This window comes from Chiloscyllium plagiosum, unplaced genomic scaffold (assembly GCF_037043375.1).
Source record: "Chiloscyllium plagiosum isolate Xiang-an unplaced genomic scaffold, Cpla_swu_hap1 HiC_scaffold_31, whole genome shotgun sequence".
Classification (NCBI taxonomy): Eukaryota; Metazoa; Chordata; class Chondrichthyes; order Orectolobiformes; family Hemiscylliidae; genus Chiloscyllium; species Chiloscyllium plagiosum.
The window spans coordinates 2,017,389-2,043,547 of record NW_028270169.1 but is presented as its reverse complement, the minus strand read 5'-3'; the positions used below and the strand labels follow the sequence as shown (position 1 = coordinate 2,043,547).

Below are 26,159 nucleotides of genomic sequence, written 5' to 3'. Positions count from 1 at the left end.
AGCCGTGAGTGCAGCTTGTCTCAGATAAAATAATGCAGGGGGGTGTTTTTGACTCATTAGCTGGAAATATATCGTAAAATTCAATACTCAGATGTACAAACTGAGCGGTAAACGTGCCTTTGTTGTACAATTAGCCTGTATTTAAATAATTATTATTTTTTGTAAGCTTCACCGTTGTTTGTAAACGATTGTGCAAAATAAAGTTCTCATTCTTCAAATCCACATAAAATAGTCATAATATTTAATTATTTATAATAGTTTCTGTGGCTGAAATGAAATTGTTACATTTCCAGGAGGTGTTACATTTAAACTACTTGTCATTGAATTTTCTTTTTAAATAATTGTCCTGTTTCTTTTTAATGTCTGTGTGTAACTTGTTCACAGGTTGTCTCCTTGCTACCCTGTCTGGTCCAGTCTTGGTTGCTCAGGGGACAATGGCATGTGCTCTGAGAGTCAGAGATTGCTTCAAGCAGCAACTCGACCTTGTCCTGAAAGAGGATCATTCTATCCCTGAGGGTCTATATTCTGAACTCCACTCCTGCCTCAACAGTACCCATTCCCCCTGCACAGTCTCCTTCGACTTGCTGAGAAAACTTCATAAATTCTTACAAGAGAAAGGTGAGTAATCTAGTTCTGGAATAGTTATCTTTGTGTTAATAGAATGGCTGCTGTGTATTAGATCTTAGCTAGTACATTATTATCTGTCCAAATTTGGTATGGTTCTGCTGAACCAGGGCTGGCACAGTTCTGATGAAGTTCCTCAACCTTTAGCTAGTATTATTAACTGCACTATCTCTTTTTTCAGGCTTGACCTCTTTTCAAACTTTGGTTTTTGGCTTTGCCAAAGCTTTCTCTCTATTTATAGATACTGCAAGGCCTACTGAATATTTCCAGTATTTTGTTTTTACTTACAATAAAAGTCATGTTTTGCATAGCTGTTTAAATTATTTTGTGTCTTTTATTTTGCTCATTCACAATCAGTGGGTGTCCTGGCTGGGCTAATATTTATTGTCTATGCCAAATTGCCGTACAGAAGGTAGCTGTGAGCCACTGTCTTGAGCTGTTGCAGTCCTTTGGGTGTAGGGACACCCACAGTTCTATTAGCAAAGGTATTGTAGGATTTGGAACTAATGACAGCGAAGGAATGATGATATCACTCAAATCTTAGGGCCACTTAAGGTCAGAAGTGAGGATGTTCGCTGATGATTGCATAATGTTCAGCACCATTTGTGACAACTCAGATAATGAAGCAGTCTGTGTTCAGTGCAAAAAGACCTGGACAATATCCAGGCTTGGGCTGATACATGGCCAGTAGCATTCAAACCACACAGATGCCTGGCACTGAGAGAATGTAACCATTGCCATTCATATTCAATTGCATTACCATCACTGAATCCCCCACTGTCAACGTCATGGCGGTAACCATTAAACAGAAACTGAATTGGACTGGTCATATAAATACTGTGGTTGCAAGAGCAGGTAAGAGGCCAGAAGAAGAGTCACTGGACTCGAAACATTAACTCTGTTTTAACTCTCACAGATGCTGAGTTTCTCCAATATGTTTTGTTTTGTTTGTTTCCGATAATAATCTGCCTTCCTGTTTTTAATCCCAAAGTAGACAACCTCCCATTTATCCACAATATACTGCATCTGCCATGCAGTTGCCCACTCATTCAGCTTGTCCAAATCATACTGAAGCATCTCCGTATCTTCTTACAACTCTTCCCCCCTCCCCCGTTTATGTCATCCGCAAATCTGGAGATATTACATTTTGTTCCCTCACCTGAATCATTTCTGTATGTGAATAGCTGGGGTCTAAGCATCAATCCCTGTGGTGGCCCACTAGTCACTGCCTGCAATTTGGAAAAAGACCCATTTATTCCTACTCTTTGTATCCTATCTGCCAACCAGTTTTCTTTCCATTTCAACACACTACTTCCAATCCCATGTAACTTGAATTTTACACACTAATTTCTTACCTGGGACTTTGTTGAAAGCCTTCTGAAATAAACGATATCCTTTGGCTCCCCTTCAATAACTCTTGAGTTGCATCCTTGAAGAATTCCAGTAGATTTGTCAAGCAACTCTTTTGTAAATCTGTGCTGACTTTTTCCAATACTGCCATTGTTTTGTAAGTGCTCAGCTTTTAATTCTTTTACAATGGACTCTAGCATTTTCCCTACCATTGATGGCAGACTCGATGGTCTATAATTCACAGTTCTCTCTTGGTTACATTAGCTAACATCCAATCCGTAAGAACTGTTTCAGAGTCTGTAGAAGCTTTGATGACCACCAATGCCTTTTTTTAAGGCCACTTCCTTAAGTATTCTGTGATGTAGATTACTCCTCACTAGACTTTGTCTTCACAGCATTTCAAGTGTGTTATTTGAGTCCTCCTTTGTGAGCGCAAAGTTTAATTGCTTAGCTATTCCTCTGTTCCCTATTATAAATTTCCCTGTTTCTAACTGTAAGGGACTTGTATTTGTCTTCACTAATCTATTACTCTTCATACACTTGTAGAAGCTTTTACAGTCAGTTTTTTTTTAAGTTCCCCACAAGCTTACTCTCATATTCTATTTTCACTTTCTTAATGAATCCTTTTTTCCTCCTTTTTTTGAATTCAAAACTGCTCCCACTCCTCAGGTGTGTTGCTTTTTTCTGGCCAATTTGTATGCCTCTTCCTTGGGTTTAATGCTACCTTTGTCTTCCCTTGTCATCATGGTTTGGTTATCTTTCCCTTTTCACTTTTGCAAGAGACAGGAATGAACAATTGTTGGAGTTCACTTGTGCTCTTAGTATGCTTTTCTTTGCCTTTCCACTGTCATCTCTTTAAGCAATGTTTGCTCACAGGTCATGGATGTCACTGGCTGGCCAGCATTTGTGCTGGTCCCTAACTGCCCTTGAGAAGGTGGAGTGACCATACTTCCTGAAGCAGTGCAGTTCATGTGCTGCAGGTTGACCCACAATGCCTTTGAGAGGGAAATCCAGGGTGTTGACTCTGTAATTTATTTTTAAGTCCGAATAGTGAATGCATGGAAGGGAACTTGAAGGTAATGGTGCATCTCCTGCCCTTGTCCTTCTAGTCAGTAGATTGGAAGGAGCTAAGGATAGTGGGCGAATTTCTGCAGTACATCTTGCAGATAGTACACACTGCTGCTACTGAGCATCAGTGGTGGAGGGGTGGATGCTTGTGGATGTGGTGCCAATGGTGTCAAGCTTCTTGAGTCTTATAGCTGCACTCATCCAGGCAAATGGGGAGTATTCCATCACACTCCTGACTTGTGCCTTGTAGATGGTGCCTTGGGAGTCAGGAGTGTGAGTTACTCACTAGTGTATTTCTAGCCTCTGACCTGCTCTTGTAGCTACTGTGTTTATGTAGCAAGTCCAGTTGAGTTTCTGGTCAATAGTAAACTACAGAATGTTGTATATGGGTGGATTCAATGATGGTAACACCATTCAATGGTGTTACCACTGCAATGGTGGTTAGATCATCTCTTAATGGAACAGGTATTTGCCAGGCAATTATGTGGCATGAATGTTACTTTCCACTTTTTAGCCTGAACCTGGATATTGTCCAGATCTTATTGCATTTAAACATGGCCTGCTTCAGTATCTGAGGAGTCACAAATGGTCCTGATCATTGTGCAATCATTGGCGAACATCTCCACTTCTGGTCTTATGATGGAGGGAAGATCGTTGATGAAGCAGCTGAAGATGGTTGGGCCTGGACACTAGCCTGAGGAACCTGTGCAGAGATGTTCTGGAGCTGAGGTGACTAACCCCGAACAACCACAATCATCATCCTATGTGCCACGTATGACTCCCATCCAATAAGGAGTTGTCCCTGATGCCCATTAATTCCAGTTTTGCAAGAGCTCCTCGACGCCACACTTGGTCAAATGCAGCCTTGATATCAAGGGCTGTCATTCTCCCCTTCCCTCTGGAATTCAGCTCTTTTGTCCATGTTTAAACCAAGGCTGTAATGAGGTCTGGACCTGAGTGGCCCTGGGGGAACCCAAACTGAGCAGGTTATTGCTGAGCAGATGCTGCTTGATAGCACTATTGATGACACCTTGATCGAGGGTAGACTGATGGTTGTAAGTTTGCTTGGTGAGGTGGAAGGTTTGTTTTCAGACCTTTTGTCACCACACTAGGTAACCTCATCAGTGAGCCTCTGGTGAAGATGATGTTACCTAGTGTGGTAACAAAATGTCTGAAAACAAACCTTCCAGCTCACCGAGCAAACTTACAACCTTGAACCTCAACCTGAGCTACAAATCTTCTCAAATTGCAAAGTAGACTGATGGGATTGTAATTGGCCATGCATTTTTTACGTACAGGACATACCTGGGCAATTTTCCACATTAACAGGTAGATGCCAGTGTTGTAACTGTACTGGAACAGCTTGGCTCGGGCAGTGGCAAGTTCTGGAGCACAAGTCTTCAGTACTATTGCTGGAGTGTTGTCAGGTCCCATAGTCTTTGCATCATCCAGTGCCCCCAACTGTTTCTTGATATCATGTGGAGTGAATTGATTTGGCTAAAGACTGGTATCTATGATGGGGACCACGGGAGGAGCCAAGATAATCATCCACTTGGCACTTTGGCTGAAGATTACTGTAAATGCTTTAGCCTTACCTTTTGCACTGATATGTTGGTCCCTTCCATCATTGAGTTGGGGATGTTTGTGGAGCCTCTTCCTGTAGTGAGTTGTTTAATTGTCCACCACCATTTACGACTGCATATGACAGGATTGAAGAGCTAGGACCTGACTGTTGGTTGTGGGATTGCTTAGCTCTTTTTATCACTTGCTGTCTATGCTGTTTGGCATATAAGTTGTTCTGTTTGGCTTCATCAGGTTGACACCTCATTTTTAGGTATGCCTGCTGTTGCTCCTGGCATGCCCTCCCGCACTCTCCATTGGACCAGGGTTGGTCCCCTGGCTTGTTGCTAATAGTTGAGTGGAGGATATGTTAGGCCATGAGTTTGCAGGTTGTGTTGGAGTACAATTCTGCTATTGATGGCCCTCAGGGCCTCATGGATGCCCAGTGTTGAGTTGCTAGATCTGTTTGAAGTCTATCCCATTTAGTGCAGTGATAGTGCCACATGATACGATGGAGGTTATTCTCAATGTGAAGGACTGTGGTGGTTGCTCTTACTGATACAGTCATGAATCGATGCATCTGCAGCTGGCAGACCGATGAGGATGAGGTCAAGTATATTTTTCCCTCTTGTTGGTTCCCTCAATTCCAGCCGCAGACCCAGTCTAGCAGCTCTATCCTTTAGACCTGACCAGCTTGATCAGTAGCACTGCTGCCAAGCCACTGTAGGTGGTGGACGTTGACATCCCCCACCCAGAGAACATTTTGCATCCTTGCTACCTTCAGCGTTTCCCCTAAGTGTTGTTCAACATGGAGGAGTACTGATTCATCAGCGGGGGGAGGTTGTTAAGTGGTAATTAGCAGGAAGTTTCCTTGCTTCTGTTTAACCTGAAATCACAAGGCTTCATGAGATCTGCAGTCAATGTTGAGAACTCCCAGAGTAACTCCCTCCTGACAGATATTCACTTCCCATCCCTGGTCACCCGACAGCTATGTCTCCAAGACCCAATTACGTTATATCTGTTTTTATCAATTTGTGTAATTCATTCATTCATGTTATTGTGAATGCTCTGTGGATGAAGAAGCAAAGCCTTGCACCTCATCTTTTTAATGTTACTTGTCCCATTCTCACTTTTCACTGTGTCCCTGTTGATCCTGGCCTTTGCTTCCTCTGTCTATCAATCACTTTTCTTGTTCCCTTTCCTGTCTTTTGTTCTTGTCCTTGATTCCATTTCCTCTGACTCCCTGCATTGGTTCCCATTACCCAGCCATTTTAGTTTAAAACCACCCCAACCACTTGACTGAATGCTGCCCTGGGATAGCCCTGCTCAGGAGTAACCTGTCCAATTTGTACTATCTAACCTTCCTCAGATCCAGTCCCAAAGCCCCAAGGATCCCAATCCCAAGATTGCTGTCTTTGAGGTTCTACTTTAAACTTACTTCCTAACTCTCTAAGGTTTGATTTTAGTACCTCCTTTTTTTAATCTATGTCATTTGTACCAATGTGTGCCATCACCACTGGCTGTTTACCTTCCCCCTCCGGAATGCCTGTAGCTTCTCTTAGATTTCCTTGACCTAGCATGAGCGAGGCAACATACTATTCTTGTTTGTGAACACAGAAACACCTTTATATTCCCCTTACAATCAAATTCCCTTTCACTGTTGCATTCCCGCACTTGTTAATGGCCCCTTTGCAACTGAGTCAATCGTGATGCAACAAATTTGGCTATTGCTGCTTTCCCAGGCAAAAGTGAACTGCAGCTGCTGGAAACCAGAGTTTAGATCAGAGTGGTGCTGGAAAAGCACAACAGGTCAGGTAGCATCCGAGGAGCAGGAAAATCGATGTTTCGGGCTAAAGCCCTTCATCGGGAATAGAGGCAGGAAGCCTTCAGGATGGAGAGATAAATGGGGGGTGGTGGGGCTGGGGAGAAGGTAGCAAAGAGTACAGTAGGTGAATGGGGATGGGGATGGAGGTGATAGGTCAGAGGGGAGGGTGGAGTAGATAGGTGGGAAGGGACATGGGCAGATCGGACAAGTCATGGGGACAGTGCTGAGCTGGAAGGTTGGAGCTAGGGTGAGGTGGGGGTAGGGGAAATGAGGAAACTGTTGAAGTCCACATTGATGCCCTGGGGTTGAAGTGTTCTGAGGCGGAAGATGAGGCGTTCTTCCTCCAGGCGTCGAGTGGTAAGGGAGTGGCGGTGAAGGAGGCCCAGAACCTACATGTCCTCGGCAGAGTGGGAGGGGGAGTTGAAATGTTGGGCCACGGGGCGGCGAGGTTGATTGGTTCGGGTGTCCCGGAGATGTTCCCTGAAGTGCTCTGCGAGGAGGCGTCCATATTTCTGACTCAGTTGGCTAAATATCATCAAGTCCTCCCCCTCGAATAAATCTCCAAAACAAGAGATTCCCTTATTCTCCCATAGCCTAAAGCCGGAGTCTATTGCCCCAGGTTTAAATCCTGGGGCTCCCGCCAATGGGGTAAATGGCGAGGTCTTGCCTCATTATCCTCCAAGCTTTCACCGTATTCAAAATGATTGGGCTCTTACACTTCTCAGTCACGGATTTCATCTTATCAATGAATAATAGATTAACTAGGGGACATCTTGGCTGCAAGGCTTCAACTTCAAGCCAAATCGACCCCGAATCCTCCTGTACCCAGTCACCCACATATGTTCGCAGGGTGCTTATTTGATATCTCTTCAAGCCCGGAACGTCGATCACCACCACCTACCCCCCTCTTCTCAATTGCCAAGATAAATAACAGTGGTGAAAGAGGACATCCCTGCCAGCTGTCTCTCCCAATACTAAAGTTATCTGACTTGTACCGTTTGTAATGACTGCTGCCTTCGGATCATTATATAACACTGCGACCCACCTAACAAAGGCTCCCACCAGACCAAAGCTCTCTAAGACCCCAAACAGGGATGGCCATTCTACCCAGATAAACACCTTTTCTGTGTCTAGGGAGATCACGAAACCTGGGATCAATTTTTGCCGGCATACCTGCACGATGTAGAGTACCGTCCTGATATTGTTGGAGGAGCTACGGCCCTTGGTAAAACCCGTCTGATCTTCTTTTATAATATAGGCCAATACCTTTTCCAACCTCAGGGCCAGCACCTTTGACGAAAGTTTAAAGTCCATATTCAACAACAAAGTTGGTCTGTATGAAGCACATTCTTAGGGTCTTTCCCCTTCTTGAAAATAAGAGTGATGTTAGCCTTCCTGAGAGGGCAGAAGACAATCCTCTGTGTGTGAATAGCTCTACATCCCCAATAGTGGCTTTACCAACACACACATGAATTCCTTATAAAACTCACTCTGGAATCCATCTGGCCCCAGTGCTTTGCCACCCTGGAGATGTTTTATTGCTTCCTGCACCTCTTGTATCGTCATAGAGTCATAGAGATGTACAGCATGGAAACAGACCCTTCGGTCCAACCCGTCCATGCCGACCAGAAATCCCAACCCAATCTAGTCCCACCTGCCAGCACCCGGCCCATATCCCTCCAAACCCTTCCTATTCATATACCCATCCAAATGCCTCTTAAATGTTGCAATTGTACCAGCCTCCACCACTTCCTCTGACAGCTCATTCCATACAGGTACCATCCTCTGCATGAAAAAGTTGCCCCTTAGATCTCTTTTATATCTTTCTCCTCTCACCCTAAACCTATGCCCTCTAGTTCTGGACTCCCCAATCCCAGGGAAAACACTTTGCCTATTTACCCTATCCATGCCCCTCATAATTTTGTAAACCTCTATAAGGTCACCCCTCAGCCTCCGATGCTCCAGAGAAAACAGCCCCAGCCTGTTCAGCCTCTCCCTGTAGCTCAAATCTTCCAAGCCTGGCAACATCCTTGTAAATATTTTCTCAACCCATTCAAGTTTCACAACATCTTTCCGATAGGAAGGAGACCACAATTGCACACGATATTCCAACAGTGGCCTAAGCAATGTCCTGTACAGCCGCTACATGACTTAATACTGTGGCCTTCTTCACTATCCTATCTACCTGCGACTCCACTTTCAAAGAGCTATGAACCTGCACTCCAAGGTCTCTTTGTTCAGCAACACTCCCTAGGACCTTACCATTAAGTGTATAAGTCCTGCTAAGATTTGCTTTCCCAAAATGCAGCACCTCGCATTTACCTGAATTAAACTCCATCTGCCACTTCTCAGCCCATTGGCCCATCTGATCAAGATCCTGTTGTAATCTGAGGTATCCCTCTTCGCTATCCACTACACCTCCAATTTTGGTGTCATCTGCAAACTTACTAACTGTACCTCTTATGCTCGTATCCAAATCATTTATGTAAATGACAAAAAGTAGAGGACTCAGCACCGATCCTTGTGGCACTCCACTGGTCACAGGCCTCCAGTCTGAAAAACAATCCTCCTCCACCACCCCATCCTCTGTCTTCTTCCTTTGAGCCAGTTCTCCCTGCATTCCATGTGCTCTAACCTTGCTAATCAGTCTCCCATGGGGAACCTTGTCGAATGTCTTACTGAAGTCCATATAGATCACATCTACTGCTCTGCCCTCATCAATCTTCTTTGTTACTTCTTCAAAAAACTCAATTAAGTTTGTGAGACATGATTTCCCACGCACAAAACCGTGTTGACTATCCCGAAGCAGTCCTTGCCTTTCCAAATACATGCACATCCTGTACCTCAGGATTCCCTCCAACAACTTGCCCACTACTGAGGTCAGGCTCACCGGTCTATAGTTCCCTGGCTTGTCTTTACCGCCCTCCTTAAACAGTGGCATCACATTTACCAATCTCCAGTCTTCCGGCACCTCACCTGAGACTATCGATGATACAAATATCTCAACAAGAGGCCCAGCAATCACTTCTCTAGCTTCCCACAGAATTCTCAGGTACACCTGATCAGGTCCTAGGCACATTTAACAGGGAGGACTGTTCCGCATTTGTACCGGGGAGGTCCAGGTTCTCAAAAAAGGACTGCATTCTCACTGCACCGTCTTCGCTGCCCTCTGACCGGTATACCTCTGCAAAGTATTCCCTAAATCTAGCACTGATCTTTTTAAACTCACAGGTAACTGTTCTAGCCCTCTCCCTGATAGATATAATGGATTGGGAAGCATTGTTCTTTCTAGCCAGATATGCTAGATATCTAACTGGCTTATCTCCAAATTCAAACAACCTTTGCTTAGCAAAGGAGACCCCTTTTTGTTTTGCCACCTGTGTGTGCAATGAGTCGACAGCAGCCCGGAGAGCCATGACCCACTGCAGCTTGACCAGTGAAGGCCCATTATAATATGCTTCTTCAGCTACCTTCAGCCGGGCCTCCAACATCCACAGCTGCAACCCCCCCCCCCCCCCCCCCGCCTCCTTCTTGTTGTTGAAAATGAAATGATCACGTCTCGTAAATGTGCCTTAATGGCCTCCCAAAGTATTGCTGGATTACTGGCTGTATCCGAGATGATATCCCAGAAGGCTCTGAACTCTCTTGTAATGTACTCAACAAATTTGCTATCCCTTAACAGGAATGGGTCCATGCACCAGTGCCGTACATCTATTCTACCACACTTAATTTTAACATCGTAAAAACACTGGTGCAACGTCCGAGGTAGTTATATTCCCAATTTCGCAAAGCAATGTTCTGTCCAAACAGGCCAACGGCATAAAGAACATATGGATTCGCGTGTGACACTTGGGTGGGTTGCAATAAAAAGTAAAGTCTCTTCCATTCAGGTGGAGATGCCTCCACACATCCACCAATTCCAAATCCTCACACGTTCACCAACTGTCTAGGTTAGGTGGGTGACCCTGCCAGGCCCCTCGGCATCCTGTCTACCCCGGGATCCATTAGGCGGTTAAAATCCCCTCCTATGATCGTACAGCGCACCCCAAGTTTCATCAGTTTAGTAACTGCATAAATTAGTAATTTAAGAGGGTGCACCAGGGGACAATAAACCTCAGGACGCCATATTCTTCTCCGTGTATTAGAGCTTTAAGAATAATGAACCATCCATCTTCGTCCTTAATTTGCTCAGTTACCTGGAATGGGAGGTTCCTTCTTACCAGCATAAACACTCTCCTTTTAGAGGTAAAGGAGGAGACTAATACCCTTCATAACCCCCTGTGTCAGTTTTGGATGTTCCTTATTGGTTAGATGCGTCTCCTGCAGCAGGGCAATGTCCACCCTTTCCTAAGGCATGACAGCAACTTCTTTCTTTTAAGGGGGGGATTGGCTCCCTTTTACGTTCCAGGTTCACCACTTGAACAAATCACTAGCCATGGTCGTCCAGGGCAGGCTTTGGTTCCCCAATAGGAGGAAGCTTATCTGAAGTGCAGCAAACAAGGAAAACATTAACTCTATAAAATCTAAATTCTACTCCTATGAAAACTACTATAACTAAAAAACTAACCACTACAGTTAACTTAAACAAACACCCAAATAAACCCCAATTCACTAGAGAGCTCCCCCCCTTATGCATAGGGGGCAATCCTCCCAATCCTCGCTACCATCCTGGCACCTTCCAGCTGAGGCCATGCCCCAGTCCCAGGCAATTCACCGATAAAGAAAACATGTTATTTACATTCTGAGAGTTAACAGTGGACACACACACCTCTTCTCCATACATCTTAACTGCAGATATAGCCACCCCAATCCAGAAAAGGACAGCAAAAAAAATCCCAGACAATAATCAACCGACCGATGGATAATCTTAACAGGCAGCCCGACATTACTTGGCTCTACTGCACTACCTGTTCTGTCTCCTCATGTCTGTGTTGTTTATCCATCTATGTTTTGCCAGGATGTTGCCTGGTCTGGAGGGAAGGTCTTATGAGGAAAAGCTGAGAGACTTGGGTCTGTTCTCATTGGAAAGAAGAAGGCTAAGGAAGGATTTGATAGAGACATACAAGATGATCAGAGGATTAGATAGGGTCGACAGTGAAAGTCTTTTTCCTAGGATGATGACGTCAGCTTGTACGAGAGGGCACAACTACAAATTGAGGGGTGATAGATTTAAGACAGATGTCAGAGGCAGGTTCTTTACAGAGAGGGTGGTAAGGGCGTGGAATGCCCTACCTGCTAATGTAGTCAACTCAGCCACATTAGGGAGATTTAAACAATCCTTAGATTAGCACATGGATGATGATGGGATAGTGTAGGGGGACGAGCTGAGAATAGTTCACAGGTCGGCGCAACATCGAGGGCCGAAGGGGCTGTTTTGTGCTGTATTGTTTTATGTCCTATGTTCTATAACTTTTACTATATGATATACAGTTTAAACCATCTACTGTCTTAATATTACTATATTCCTTAATTGGCATCTAGTACAGGATGAGAAAATATTTCCTCCAATTAAGTATTTGGAAGATAGAAGCCATTGTCTTCACTCCCAGTCATGAACTCCATTCCTTAACTTCCTGTGTCTTAATTTTCAGCACGTTCCATTCTCTTATTGTCTCTGTGATCAATAACTTATCCTGATTCTCAGCTTAAAAATCTTGATTTTAAAATTCTCACTCTTTGTTTTTGAATCTTTCATGGTCTCATCCCTCTGTATGTCTGTAATCACATCAGCTCCACAACCTCCTGAGGTCTTAGCACTCATCTAATACTCTCCCCTTGACTATACCTATTTTTAATTACTCCACCATTGGTGGCTATGCTGTCAGTTGCTTAACCCTAGTCATTGGACTTCCTATCTTAAACTCTCTACCTCACTACCTTGCTTTTCTCTTTTAGAACTTACCTCTTTACCAAAGTCATTTTTCATCATTTCTGCTAGTGTAGCTCAGTGTTATTGTTTGTGTTATACTATTCTCTCATGCAGCATCTTGGATTGTCTCAACCATAGATAAAGATGAAACTAAAGCACTTTTAGCATGTTTAAGGTGCTATATAAATACAAGATGTTGTTTTGTTTGCAGGGTTCCCTGTGTATCTGCATGAACTTGTGGAAGGAGCAGAAATATTCACACCAGAAGTAAAGCTGCCAGAGAGGGTGGGTATACTCACTTAAACACTGAAAGGGATGTGACTGATGCTATCCTTAAGGGCAGCAAAATACCCTCCCCCCTCCTCCTCCCATCTAAAATCATTGTGTTGGTTTGCTTTTGAGATATAACAGAAATCTCAACACTGTTATCCTGTAGCATGTTGTATTGATCAGTTGTATAAGCTGATGTCATATAGGTCATTGGATGTTTCTTTGAGAAATGCTGTTATAATCAGTTGCTGCTTTGGTAATTTCTGCAATTCCAGATCTCTATGCATGATTATCTCTCTTATCAAATTCATAACTCTTGGCCAGGAGTAGAATTCCTCACATCTCTGTCCTTTAAAACCTAGGTTTGGTGTCATGCGTTAAATTTACTTTATCCTTATTCTACTGTGGTTCATCTGTGCTGTCCTGTACTTTGGCCTTTGGATTTTCATCTGGATTTCTCAATCATTTAAAAATAATTTGAAATTCCCTGAACTAAAAGTATTGAGCCCCTAAACTCCTCAATAGAACCTACTGTATGACTGTTATGTGTTCTGAGTGAAGATGGGAATATAAAATTTAATTTTAGGCTGGAGCTGAATTGGGGTCGATATTGGTGGTTTAATGCAAGGGTGTCAATGGTGACCATAAAATTGTGATTTTTAAAAATTCTCTCTACCAATCACTGATCAATTCTTGGCCAGTCCAAGAGTGCAGCGAGGATGTCAGGTTGCTTTTAACTGATATTCAATTCCCAATATCTCATTGTCTTATTAATGAGAAAGTCCCCAAATCTCTTCCCAGTCTGTGCTGAATTAACAAATGTCAACCTTAACATTCCTGTACAAAATGCCTGCAATGCTCCAAGTGCTGACCACTATCCATTACTTCACACTGCTACGTTCATGTGTCTGGATGCTGATGTCAAGAGTAGGCCTGCTTGTGTCTGCACCCTGCTGACTCCAGTGGCATCCACAGAACACTTACTTGGCTGAGGTGTGAGTGAACAGCAACATTCTGGGAACCTTGACCAAGTAGGAGTGGGCAGGAGGGGAAGCTGGATGGGGAGTCTTATCTTTTTGAATATTAAGCAAGTTTTGAAATGTTAAAATATCCTCTTCTCATGTCACATGGTTGTCTCTTTCAGAACCCAGAATTGATAGCCCGATTGGAAAAGATCAAAGCAAACCTTGCAAACGAAGAGTATAGGCGCATTACCAAAAATGTCAACTGCCAGGTGTTATCACTTACTTCAATATTTCTAATTTTCTATCTTTCACATTTGCTGGATCTTTTTATTCTTTGTTTTATTCCTTCGTGGATGTGGATATCGCTGGCTAAGACAACATTTATTCCCCATTCATACTTGCTTCTGAACTGAGTGACGGCTTGACCATTTCAGAGGGCAGTTAAAAGTCAGCCATGTTGCTGAGAGCCTGGAGTCACATGTAGGCCTGATTGAGTATGGATGGGAGATTCCTTCGCTAAAGGACATTAGTGGATGGATAGTTATGAAAATTGGCAGTTGTGATGTCATAGAGTCATACAGCACAGAAACTGACCCTTCGTTCCAACCAGTCAATGTTGACAAGTTTCCCAAACTAGTCCTATTTGCCTGTGTTTGGTCCATATCCCTCTAAGCATTTCCTGTTCATGTACCCATCCAAATGTTGTTTGAATGTTGTAACTGTACACGGCTCTTACAACTTCCTCTGCCAATTCATTCCACACACAAACCACCCTCTGTATGAAAACATTGTCCCTCAGGTCCCTTTTAAATCTTTCTCCTGTCACTTTTTAAAAATATGCTCCATAGTTTTGAACTCTCCATCCTAGGGAAAAACCTTTGCTATCTAACAAATTTGTTAGAGTTCTTTGAAGTGATCAGAAAGGTTGATGAGTCTAGGGCATGAGAAAAAAGAGCAGGATTTCAAGAAGGCCTTTGATAAGGTTCCACATGGTAGGCTGCTCTGGAAGGTGAGATCGCATGGAATTCAGCAGGAGCTGGCAAATTGGATATACAATTGGCTTGATGGTATGAAGCAGAGGGTAATAGTGGAAGGATGCTTGTCAGACTGGAGGCCTGTGATGAGTGGAGTGTTTCAGTGCTGGGCCCATTATTGTTTGTTATCTTTACCAATGAGTTGTATGAGAATGTACAAGGCATGATTAGTAAGTTTGCAAATGACACTGAAATAGATGGTATCGTGGACAATGAGAAAGTTTATCAGAAATTGCAACAGAACCTTGATCAGCTGAGGAAGTGGGCTGAGAAATGGCAAATGGACCTTAATATAGATAAGTGGGAGATGTTGCATTTTGGAAAGTTAAATCCCTGTAGAAGTTTCCTGTTGAATGGTAGGGCCTTCAGGAGTGTAGTGGAACAGAGGGACCTTGGAGTTCAGGCGCATGGTTCTCTGAAAGTGGAGTCACAGGTAAACAGAGCAATGAAGAAGGCTTTGGCACCACTGGCAAAGTCAAGGATTTGAGTATAGAAGTTGGGGAGTTATGTTGCGGTTGTACAGGATGTTAGTGAGGCCACACATGGAGTATTGTATTCAGTTTTGGTCATCTTGCTTTCAGAAGGATTCCTGATGAAGGGCTTATGCCTGAGACGTTGACTCTCCTGTTCCTCGGATGCCTGACCAGCTATGCTTTTCCAGCACCACACTCTCGACTCTGATCTCCAGTCTTCACTTTACCCTTTCGGAAGGATGTTATTAAACTGGAAAGAGTGCAGAAGTAGTTTACAAGGATGCTGCCAGGACTGAGTTATACTAGGAGATTGGACAAACTAGGACGTTCTTCCGTTGCACATGGGAGACTAACGGGGAATCTTATAAAAGTGTATACGGTCATGAGAGGCATGGATAGGGTGAATGTATTAATTTTCATTTTCCCAGGGTTGGGGAATCGAGGACTAGAGGGCAACAGTTTAAGGTGAGAGGAAAAAGAATAATTGGGAACCTGAGGGGCAACTTTTTTACACAGAGGAGGTATGCATATGAAATAAGCTACCAGTGGAAGTGGTTGAGGCAGGTACATTAACAACAGTTAAAAAGCATTTGGACAAATACATGGATAGGAAAGGTTTGGAATGATATGGGCCAAGTGCAGGGAAATGGGGTTAGTGTGGATGGACAGTTTGGTCAGCATGGACCTGTTTGAGTCGAAGGGCCTGTCTCCGTGCTGTAGAACTCTGACTCTACCTAAACCCCTCATGATTTTATAAAGCTCTATACGGTCACCCCTTAATCTACTGTGCTGCAGTGAAAAAAAGTCTCAGCCTATCCTTGAACTCTCCATTCCTGGCAACATTCTGGTAAATCTTTTCAGGACCCTCTCCAATTTAATAACATCCTTCCTACAGCAGGGTGACCAGAACTGGACCCCTCAAAACAAAGAACATTTACAGCCCAGGAACAGGCCCTTCCGCCCTCCAAGCCTGACCTGATCCAAATCCACTCTCTCTAAATCTATCACCCAATTCCTAAGGATCTGTGTCCCTCTGCTCCCCACCTACTCATGCATCTGTCCAGATGCACCTTAAATGAATCTACCGTGCCTGCCTCTACCACCTCTGCTGGCAACGCGTTCCAGGCACCTACCACCCTCCGTGTAAAGTACTTCCCATGTGTATTCCCACTTAAACTTTCACCTCTCACCTTGAACACATCACCTCACCCTGGGGAAATAGCTTATCTCTATCCACCTTTTCTATACCCTTCATGATTTTGTAGACCTCAATCAGGTCCCCCCCTCAATCTCCTTTTATTTAATGAAAACAATCCTAATCTACTCAACCTCCCTTCATAGCTAACACCTTCCATACCAGGCAACATCCTCGTAAACCTTCTCTGCACCCTCTCCAAAGCGTCCACATCCTTTTGGTAATGTGGCGACCAGAACTGTACACAGTATTCTAAATGCGGCCCAACTAAAGTCTTGTACGATTTTAACAGAACCATGTTGCCCATCCCTGATAAGCCCATTCTTTTCCAAATATAAATAGATTTTATCCCTCGGTACCCTCTCTAGCAACTTTCCCACCACTGTTGGGAGGCCTGTAGTACAGCCCCAACAATGTAACTCATCCTTCTTATTTCTCAGCTCTACCCATAATGCCTCAACTGTTCAAGCCCTCCATAGTGTCCCCCATTAGCACAGCCGTGATATCATCCCTGACCAGCAATGCAACTCCTCCCCCCTTGTTCTTCCCTCCCTGTCCTGTCTGAAGTGTCTATAACTTGGAACATTTAGTTGCCAATCATGCCTTTTCTTCAACCAAGTCTCTGTGATCGCAATAACATCATTTTCCCAGGCACCAATCCAAGCCCTAAGTTTATCTGCCTTACCCACTATACTCTTTGCATTAAAGTATATTCACTTTAGGCCACCAGTTCTCTTGCGTTCATCTGCTCTCTGCCTACTCTTCCTTGGTAATTCTAAGTTCATGATCCTTATAGTCTCTAGTTTCCACTTCACTGCCTACTAGTCTTCTCTTCTGGTTCCCAGCACCCTGCCACATCAGTTTAAACCCTCCCCAACAGCAGTAGCAAAAACGCCCCCAAGGACATTGGTTCCAGTCTGGTTCAGGTGTAGACCACCCAATTTGTAATAGTCCCACATTCCCTCAAACCGGTCCCAATGTCCAACAAATCTGAACCTCTCCCTCCTACATCATCCCTCAAGCCACACTTTCATCCTGCCTTTTCTTTCATTTCTACCCTGGCTAGCACGTGGCACTGGTAGCAATCCTAAGATCGCTACCTTTGAGGCCCTCCTCTTTAACTTCTCTCCTACCTCCCTGAATTCTGCTTTCAGCACCTCATCTCGTTTTTTACTTATATCATTGGTGCCTATATGCACCATGATAACTGGCTGTTCACCTTCCCCTTTGGCTGCACAGCATTCTAAATCGGTGACATCCCTGACCCGAGCACCTGGGAGGCCACATACCATCCGGGAGTCCCGTTTTCGGCCACAGAACCACCTACCTACTCCTCTTACAATAGAATCCCCTCTGACTATGACCCTACGAGTTCTTTTCCCCACCCTTCTGAACAGCAGTGCCCGCCGATGGTGCCATGATCTTGGCAACTGCTACTCTCCCCTGGTCAGCCATCTCCCCTAACAGTATCCAAAACAGTATTAATTAGAGTGGTGCTGGAAAAGCACAGCAGGTCAGGCAGCATCCAAGGAGCAGGAAAATCAATGTTTCGGGCAAAAGCCCTTCATAGGAATACAGGCAGAGTGCCTGCAGGGTGGAGAGATAAATGAGAGGGGGGGTGGGAATGGGGAGAAAGTAGCATAGAGTACAATAGGTGAATGGGGGTGGGGATGGAGGTGATAGGTCAGAGAGGAGGGTGGAGTGGATAGGTGGAAAGGAAGATACGCAGGTCGGACAGGTCATGGGGACAGTGCTGAGCTGGAAGATTGGAGCTGGGGTGAGGTGGGGGAAGGGGAAACGAGGAAACTGGTGAAATCCACATTGGCATGGGGTTGAAGTGTTCCAAGGCGGAAGGTGAGGTATTCTTCCTGCAGGTGTCGGGTGGTGAGGGAGCGATGGTGGAGGAGGCCCAGGACCTGCATATCCTCGGCAGAGTTGGGGAGGGGAGGGGGGGGTGGGGAGAGTTGAAATGTTGGGCCATAGGGCGGTAGGGTTGATTGGTGCGGGTGTCCCAGAGATGTTCCCTAAAGCGCTCCGCGAGGAGGCATCCAGTCTCCCCAATGTAGACGAGACCGCATCGGGAGCAACGGATACAATAAATGATATTAGTGGATGTGCAGGTGAAACTTTGATGGATGTGGAAGGCTCCTTTGGGGCCTTGGATGGAGATGAGGGAGGAGGTGTGGGTGCAGGTTTTGCAATTCCTGCGGTGGCAGGGGAAAGTGCCAGGATGGGAGGGTGGGTCATAGAGGGGCGTGGACCTGACCAGGTAGTCACGGAGGGAACGGTCTTTGCGGAAGGCGGAAAGGGGCGGGGAGGGAAATATATCCCTGGTGGTGGGGTCTGTTTGGAGGTGGCGGAAATGTCGGCAGATGATGTGGTTTATGCGAAGGTTGGTAGGGTGGAAGGTGAGCACCAGGGGAGTTCCGTCCTTGTTGGAGGGGTGGGGTCTGAGGGCAGAGGTGCGGGATGTGGACGAGATGCGTTGGAGGGCATCTTTAACCACGTGGGAAGGGAAATTGCGGTCTCTAAAGGAGGAGGCCATCTGGTGTGTTCTGTGGTGGAACTGGTCTTCCTGGGAGCAGATACGGCGGAGGAATTGAGAATATGGAATGGCATTTTTGCAGGAGGTAGGGTGGGAAGAGGTGTAATCCAGGTAGCTGTGGGAGTCGGTGGGTTTGTAAAAAATGTCAGTGTCATCTGATCATCTGTTTTGGAGGGAGATGACCACAGGGGACACTTGCCTTCCTACTCTTTCTCTGCCTTTTGGTCACCCATTCACTGTCTCCCTCAGCAATCCTAACCTGAGGTGTGACCAGTTCACTAAACGTGCTATCCACGACCACCTCAGCATCGTGGATGCTCCACAGTGAGTCCTTCCACAGCTCCAGAGCCGTCATGCGGCCCAACAAGAGCTGCAGCTGGACACACTTCTTACAAGTATAAGAGTCAGGGACATCAGCCACATCCCTGAGCTCCCACATCAAGCAAGAGGCACATGCCACGGGGTCTGAGGTTCCCTGCCATTGTAAGCCTTAGCTTTATATCAACTAATTAAAACCAAACAATGCACTTAAATAAAAACCTTACCTTTTAGAGTCCTTTTCTTCTGGTTAGAGGAAGGAGGGCCAGGAGGGAGATGCTATACATGTAGTATCTCGGGTCTAGCCGCTGCCCAAATGTATACTAAGTCCTTACCTTCCCGGCAACCTCCTGGTCTCCAACGTCACCCCTGTCTCTCGCTGCTCCCGGACAGAAAGAAAAACATTTGAAGAAAATAGCCCGGAGCCTAACTGTGCTGGTTGTTTTAAGCAGGTGTAACATGGATATTCCAGGAGAGATACAGCTGGTCAACCCACTTAGTTGTAAACAAAACAGAATTCATTTACAAGATTACCGAATGAAACACAAACGAATACCAAATAACTTAACCTACCCGAAAACCCAACGTAATGATGCTGTTCCACATACTTGCAACAATTCCCATAAATACCCCTTGGCACAAATGGTAAAATCAAATACAGGGTCTTGCAGGAGAGAGAGAGAGAGATGGCAGAGGGATTCAGTGTGAAACACCTTCTTCCATGGAGCTGTTTCTTGGACCAGCAGCCTCACACAAGCATTTTTTACTTGAAAGCCTTTTGCTTCAAGGCAAGTTAGCTATAATTAAACTGGCCTTAAACCAGGCCAGACTTTATGGAATTGCTGCTTTTATGACCTCTCTGAAAAGAAAGCTAAGGACAGCATAACCTTACTTAAGGAGCAGCATCATTGCAACACAATACTCCAAAAATCACCTCACCAAGGTCCTATACATCCTTGCTCCTATACTCAATGGCCTGAGCGATAAAGGGAAGCATGCTAAATGCCTGTCTACCTGGATGCAACTTTCAAAGATCTATGTACCTGAACCCCCTTGGTCTTTCAGTTTGACAACAACATCCAGGTTCCTACCATTAACAATATGAGTCCTGTCCTTGTATGTTTTACCAAAATACAATACCTCACATTTATCCAAAATATACTCCTTGTTGCCACTCAGCCGCTCATTGGCCCAATTGATCAAAATCCATTTATATTCTTCAATAACCTTCACATCAACCATACCGCCATGTGGTCCACAAACTTACTAACCATACCTCCTAAATTCTCATTCAAATCATTTCCATAAAATCCAATTGGCAAGTTCTCCCTGAATCCCATGTGATCTAACTTTACTAATTAGTCTAGTATGTAGAACTTTGTCAAAGGCTTTGCTAAACTTCATGTAGACAACATTTACTGCTCTGCCCCTATTTTTAATGATGTGATCATCACTAGAGAAGCTTTTCATCTAGAATTCTGATCAATTCAAATTTCATCATCTGCCATAGCAGGATTCAATTCCTGCTTCCAGAACATTAGTCTGGAACTCAGAAATTATTAGTCCCATGACTTTACCACAGTTCCGTTCCCAAAGCTAACCTGTAGCAAAAGGACTGTCCCACCTGGGACTGGAGTTACATTCTTCTCCTAACCTCCCTTTCTTGCTCTTTTTACAGCAGATGAACCGGTACGGCACTCTGGGAGATTTGGGAAGACAAGGTGAGTGACTGATGCTCATTAAAAACACTGATTCCAGATTTGTAACTTGTAACTGTGAACCTGTAACTCAGCACCAAACAGACCATTATACTCTCTAGATTTCACACTGCAGAATAGATAAAACTCACACAGGGGACAGTGATGGGACCTTTGCTGATGCTCCGACATACTCTAAACTTCAGCCTGCTGTATTGCATGGACAGAAAAAAGGGCATTTCACTTGATGTTTTTTATGTGCTGTGCTTGTTCTGAGGGTTCCTTTACTGATACCATGTGGTGAAAATGGAAGTGTTCTATCTCCTAGACTCTAGCATTCTTCATTTGGATAAATACTTTAGTCAGGGGCACAGATAGGCATTTATATGGCCCCAAGCAAGACTCTAGGATGGTTGGACAAACTTGGGTTATTTTTGTTAAATCGTGGTGGGGCTGAAGGGGGACCTGATAGAAGAATATAAAATTATGAGAGGCATGGTTGGGTGAATAGATAGTCTTTTCCCAGGGTGGAAATGTCAAAATTGAATCAAATGAAATGGACTATCAATGCCACTTCTACCTTGGATCATGGTGGAGTAGGGCAAGTGCTGATCAGGTGTCACACTTGCTTCGTGCACTATTAGTGAGGATTGAATTGAAGGTGACCTCGCATTGTGTCTGGTTGGGAAGTGGGTGCTCAGACCCTTCAGCTTGTGCTGACATGGGAAGGTGTGCTTGGAGATGCTTCTGTTTAAAGAATCTGTCAGTGGGGTCTTAAAACCCTCTGCTGCCAGTTGGAGAGGTCTTTGTTGTGAGGAACTGTTTGCTGTGTTGAATTTTGCTCTAAGGACACTGCTGCGATGGTTACTGAAGTGGAACTGCACTGCTAATTGTCCCTCAAATCCCCTAAACTGCTGTTTTTGGTGCAGTGCGATCGGTGAAGGCAGTGGTGGTTACCATCTTTAACTTCCTAGTGACGGTGGGAGCTGCATTTGCCTGCACATACCTTGGCAGTCAGTACATCTTCACGGACACAGCAGCGGTAAGTGTTGACAGCAGTTGTTGTACCTCATATAGGTAAAGGAGAGAGAAGCACTACTAATCATAGTGTAAAGGGGATAAGCTCTGGGAAAAGGTTAACGAAGAACATTAGTAAATTGGAGAAAGTGCTGTCATAAATCAGATAAGCAAAAACTGTTTTCTTTAGTGTGTAGGTCAATACACAGAATTCATGAATTCAAAATAATTGGTGAAACATTTCTGGGTAATACAAGTAGCTTCCATGCTGAATATTGTTCTAATGTGGAACTCCGTACCTGAAGTAGCAGTAAAGCTACATCCCCAAGGAACATTCAAAAATCAGTTGGACAATCAAAGAGCTAATTTGCAGGGGAGTGGGATCTGGGCTGTTGGATTAAACTGAATAATTCTTTCAAAAAGCTGGTACTGACACAACTGGTCAAGGGGAAACCAACTGTGCTGTGTGTATGTTTGGAATAGTGTAAATACCACAAAGTGAGCCAGGCAGGTGGCAGCACAACACGCAGCACAGGAGCAGAGAACTGGGGAGTCAAGAGCAGCAGGAGATACTGGATAAATACCTGAGGAGTGGGGTCACACCGAGTGGGGGAGGGAGGATGGGGGGGGTGGGGGTGGTGTCAGTCGGGGGGGTGTGGGGGAGGAGTCGGTCGGGGGGGTGTGGGGGAGGGGAGGTGTCGGTCGGGGGGGTGTGGGGGAGGGGTCGGTCGGGGGGGTGTGGGGGGGGTGGGGGAGGGGAGGCGGGCGGGTTGGGGGAGTCGTCTGTCGGGGCGGTGTGGGGGAGGGGTTGGTCGGGGCGGTGTGGGGGAGGGGAGGTGTCGGTCGGGGGGGGTGTGGTGGGGGAGGGGAGGCGGGCGGGTTGGGGGAGACGTCTGTCGGGGCGGTGTGGGGGAGGGGTCGGTCGGGGCGGTGTGGGTGGGGGAGGGGGTGGGGGAGGGGGCGGGGGTGTGGGGGAGGGGGATGTGGAGGGGGGTGGGGGAGGGGGATGTGGAGGGGGTGGGGGAGGGGGATGTGGAGGGGTGTGGGGGAGGGGGAGGTGGAGGGGGGTGGGGGAGGTGGAGTGGGTGGGGGAGGGGGAGGGGGAGGGGGGTGGGGGAGGGGGGTGTGGAGTGGGTGGGGGAGTGGGAGGTGGAGGGGGGTGGGTGGAGCTGAATCCTGAGGTGATGTCACGGCTCTGCAAATGACAGGGTTAGCTGCTGAGAAACCAGGCCTCGAGACTGTAGTGTCGGGAGAGAGAGAAATTACTTTTGTCGTTGTACTTTGTTGGGAAAAGAGAACAAGTGTGAAGCATCTGAGTTTGGTTTGTCGTGGGTAATGTTGTGCAATTGGTTCCTAGATTATTGTCAGTAGTTAATAAGGTTCAAACTCAGCCCTGTGGAATGTTCCTCCTGCAGTCTGTGGGAAATGAGGGACACTTCTGGTTTCCATGGTGACTATTCATGTAGGAAGTGAGTTCAGCTGCAGCTCCTGGTTTGCTGCATGGAACTCCTGGAGCTACAGATAGACTCAGTGTGGAGCATCCATGAGGCTGAGAATGTCGTGGACAGCATGTTTTGTGATCTGGTCGCACCACATTAAAGGCTACACAGACCGAGAAGAGATGGGTGACCACCAGGAAGACAACAATGTGTGGACAGACAGGTGGACGAGTGGCCATTCCCCCCTCAGACAGCTGCACTGTTTTGAATACTGTCAGCAGAAATGGCCTCTCCAGGGAAAGCAGCAGCAGCAGCCAGATCAGTGGCACCCACAGCAGGGGGTGGGGGATCAGAGTGTAGGCAAGCGGTGGTGATTCAGGATTCTTTAGTCAGGGGCACAGATAGGCATTTCTATGGCCCCAAGCAAGACTCTAGGATGGTTGGACAAACTTGGATTGTTTTTGTTAAATCGTGGTGGGGCTGAAGAATATAAAATTACGAGAGGCATGGATGGGTGAATAGATAGTCTTTTTCCCAGGGTGGAAATGTCAAATACAGGGAGCATAGGTTTAAGGTGCGAGGGAAAGGTTTTTATGCAGATAGTGGTAGGTGCCTGGAACGTGATGCCAATGAAGGTGCTAGAAGCAGGTACAATATTTAATATTACAATATTAAAGAGGCATTTAGACAGACCCATGAGCAGGCAGGGAATAGAGAGCCGCGTACAGGCAGATGGGATTAGTTTAGTATAGCATCATGGTTGGCACTGACATGGTCAGCTGAAAAGTTTGTTCCTATGCTTTACTGTTCTGTGTGCTATGTTCTAAATGCTGGTGGGAGGGTTAATGCACCACAGAGATGGGTCTCAGTGGGATGTTAATGGAGCAAATACAGTGGACGCAGAAAGGGCTATAGGTTTTAATAACACCTATTCGTTAGTGATGAGGGTGAGGTCTTGGTGGGAGTTGGGGCAGGGTAAGGGTCTCAGTGGGGGTTAATGGTGGGGTTGTAGTGGGGTTATGGGTAGGGCAGGGGTCTCAGGGGTTAGTGGTAATGGAAGGGGTCTCAGTGGTCTAAGAGTGGGGCAGGTCTCTGGGAGGTCTTAGAAGTGGGGGTGGGATCTCGGGGGTGAGATTTCAGTGGGGTTGGGGTTTCAGTGGGGTGGGGTCTCAGTGGGTTGGGATCTCTGCTTGATCAGATTATGATCTTTCATATGTACTGTTGTTATTTCCTTAATAATTGATTTCAATACATTTCCAACAATAAGTGCTTAGCTAATCAGCCTATAGTTACCCTGTTTATTTGTTGATAACTATACAGAATGTGATTGGTTCATTATGGGCCCAATCCTCTATTCAATCAAGTAGAACTCTGATATACACAACAAGGGAAGCTGTCACAGGTGATAACTTGTACTGAGAAGCAGCATTCAATGGGATTGAGCGACAAGTCTATTTGCTGTGTAACATCTCTGTCTCTCTCTTTCAGCGGGTGCTTTCTGCTTTGATTGTATCGTCTGTAGTGGGTCTGGCAGAGCTGTATGTACTTGTACGGACAATGGAAGGAGAGCTGGGAGAGATGTAGCACACTGCCGGAACAATTGTTAAAACCAATTGGATGCTGTTGTAACTTACATTTATATAGCACCTTCATCATGGTAAAACATCTCAAGACATTTCACAGTAGCATTATCGAAGTAAATGTTTAACACTGGATGTAAGAAAGTAGGAGAAAGTGAGGGCTGCAGATGCTGGCGATCAGAGCTGAAAAATGTGTTGCTGGAAAAGCACAGCAGGTCAGGCAACATCCAAGGAACAGGAGAATCGACGTTTCGGGCATAAGCCCTTCAGGAATATCTGAAATTCCTGAAGAAGGGCTCATGCCCAAAATGTCGATTCTCCTGCTCCTTGGATGCTGCCTGACCTGCTGCGCTTTTCCAGCAACAAATTTTTCAGCCATGTAAGAAAGTAGGACAGGTGACCAAACACTTAGACAAAGAAGTAGATATTATGGAGTGGCTTAAAGGAAGCAGCTGAAAGCACAGCCTCCATGTGGGAACAGTCAAAACCATGGGGGCTGACGAGGCCAGAACTTGATGACCACCGAGATGTCAGAGTTGGCAGCCAAAGGAGATGAGAGAGAAAAGGTGAGTTCCGCCCATACCTGATTAGAGCTACCACTTGGTCGCTGTTAGACCCTTTACCTGGTTCTTGCAGTCACCTGGCCTTCTCTGAAAAAAAGGTTTCTCTTCATTAGTGGTCAAGGTGCCTATTGAAGCCATGACTGAAGCTGCCTCCTCCACAGTCTGCGGCAGGTCCTATTGCCTTGCTGTGTTTGATATTTCTCCAAATGTTGCATTGGTTCTTTTGCCAATTACCTTATAATTACCTCTCTCCTCTGGTTCCCATTCCTTCTACCAATGGGAACAGTTTCTCTCTATCTTACTTTGTCCATGATTGTGGTAAACATGAAAACCTTAAACAAACCCAACCTTCACTTTTCCAAGGACACCTCAAATCTCCCTGTGTACCAGGTCTGCTGTTAGTGTCTGGAAATTTTAAAAAATGTAAACCAAATGACCAGTGTTTATTAAAGTCCAGTTTGCAGTTTTCCGATGTGTCTCATGATGACCTGAGCGTGTGAAATATGGAAATCCAAGAATAAATCAACCATTCAACAAAAAGCTGAAAAACACCCCTACAATTATGTTTCCAGTTTCCAGCATGAACTGCCCTCAGGAGTGTTTGATGGGTCAGAGTCAAGGGAACTTTGCTTCATATCTAATCCCATGCTGTTCCTATATTGAAGTATTTGATGGGGACAGTGTCGAAGGAGCTTTGCTGTCAGTTTAAAAGAGTAGAAATAGTTTTATTCTGTTTCAAATCTGAACCTTTGCAAGATGAGGCTACT

General features: G+C 45.4%; 1 protein-coding gene across 1 annotated transcript; it reads left to right on the top strand.

Annotated features, from left to right (window-relative positions):
- Positions 1 to 12: 12 nt before the first annotated feature.
- On the top strand, positions 13 to 25,036 carry vma12 (vacuolar ATPase assembly factor VMA12). The gene is made up of 7 exons (XM_043718046.2): positions 13 to 107; positions 385 to 618; positions 12,508 to 12,581; positions 13,711 to 13,800; positions 20,775 to 20,817; positions 21,723 to 21,835; positions 24,738 to 25,036. The coding sequence occupies exons 1-7, from the start codon at positions 92 to 94 to the stop codon at positions 24,831 to 24,833; spliced, it is 666 nt and encodes a 221-aa protein (XP_043573981.2). The 5' UTR covers positions 13 to 91; the 3' UTR covers positions 24,834 to 25,036.
- Positions 25,037 to 26,159: the final 1,123 nt, after the last annotated feature.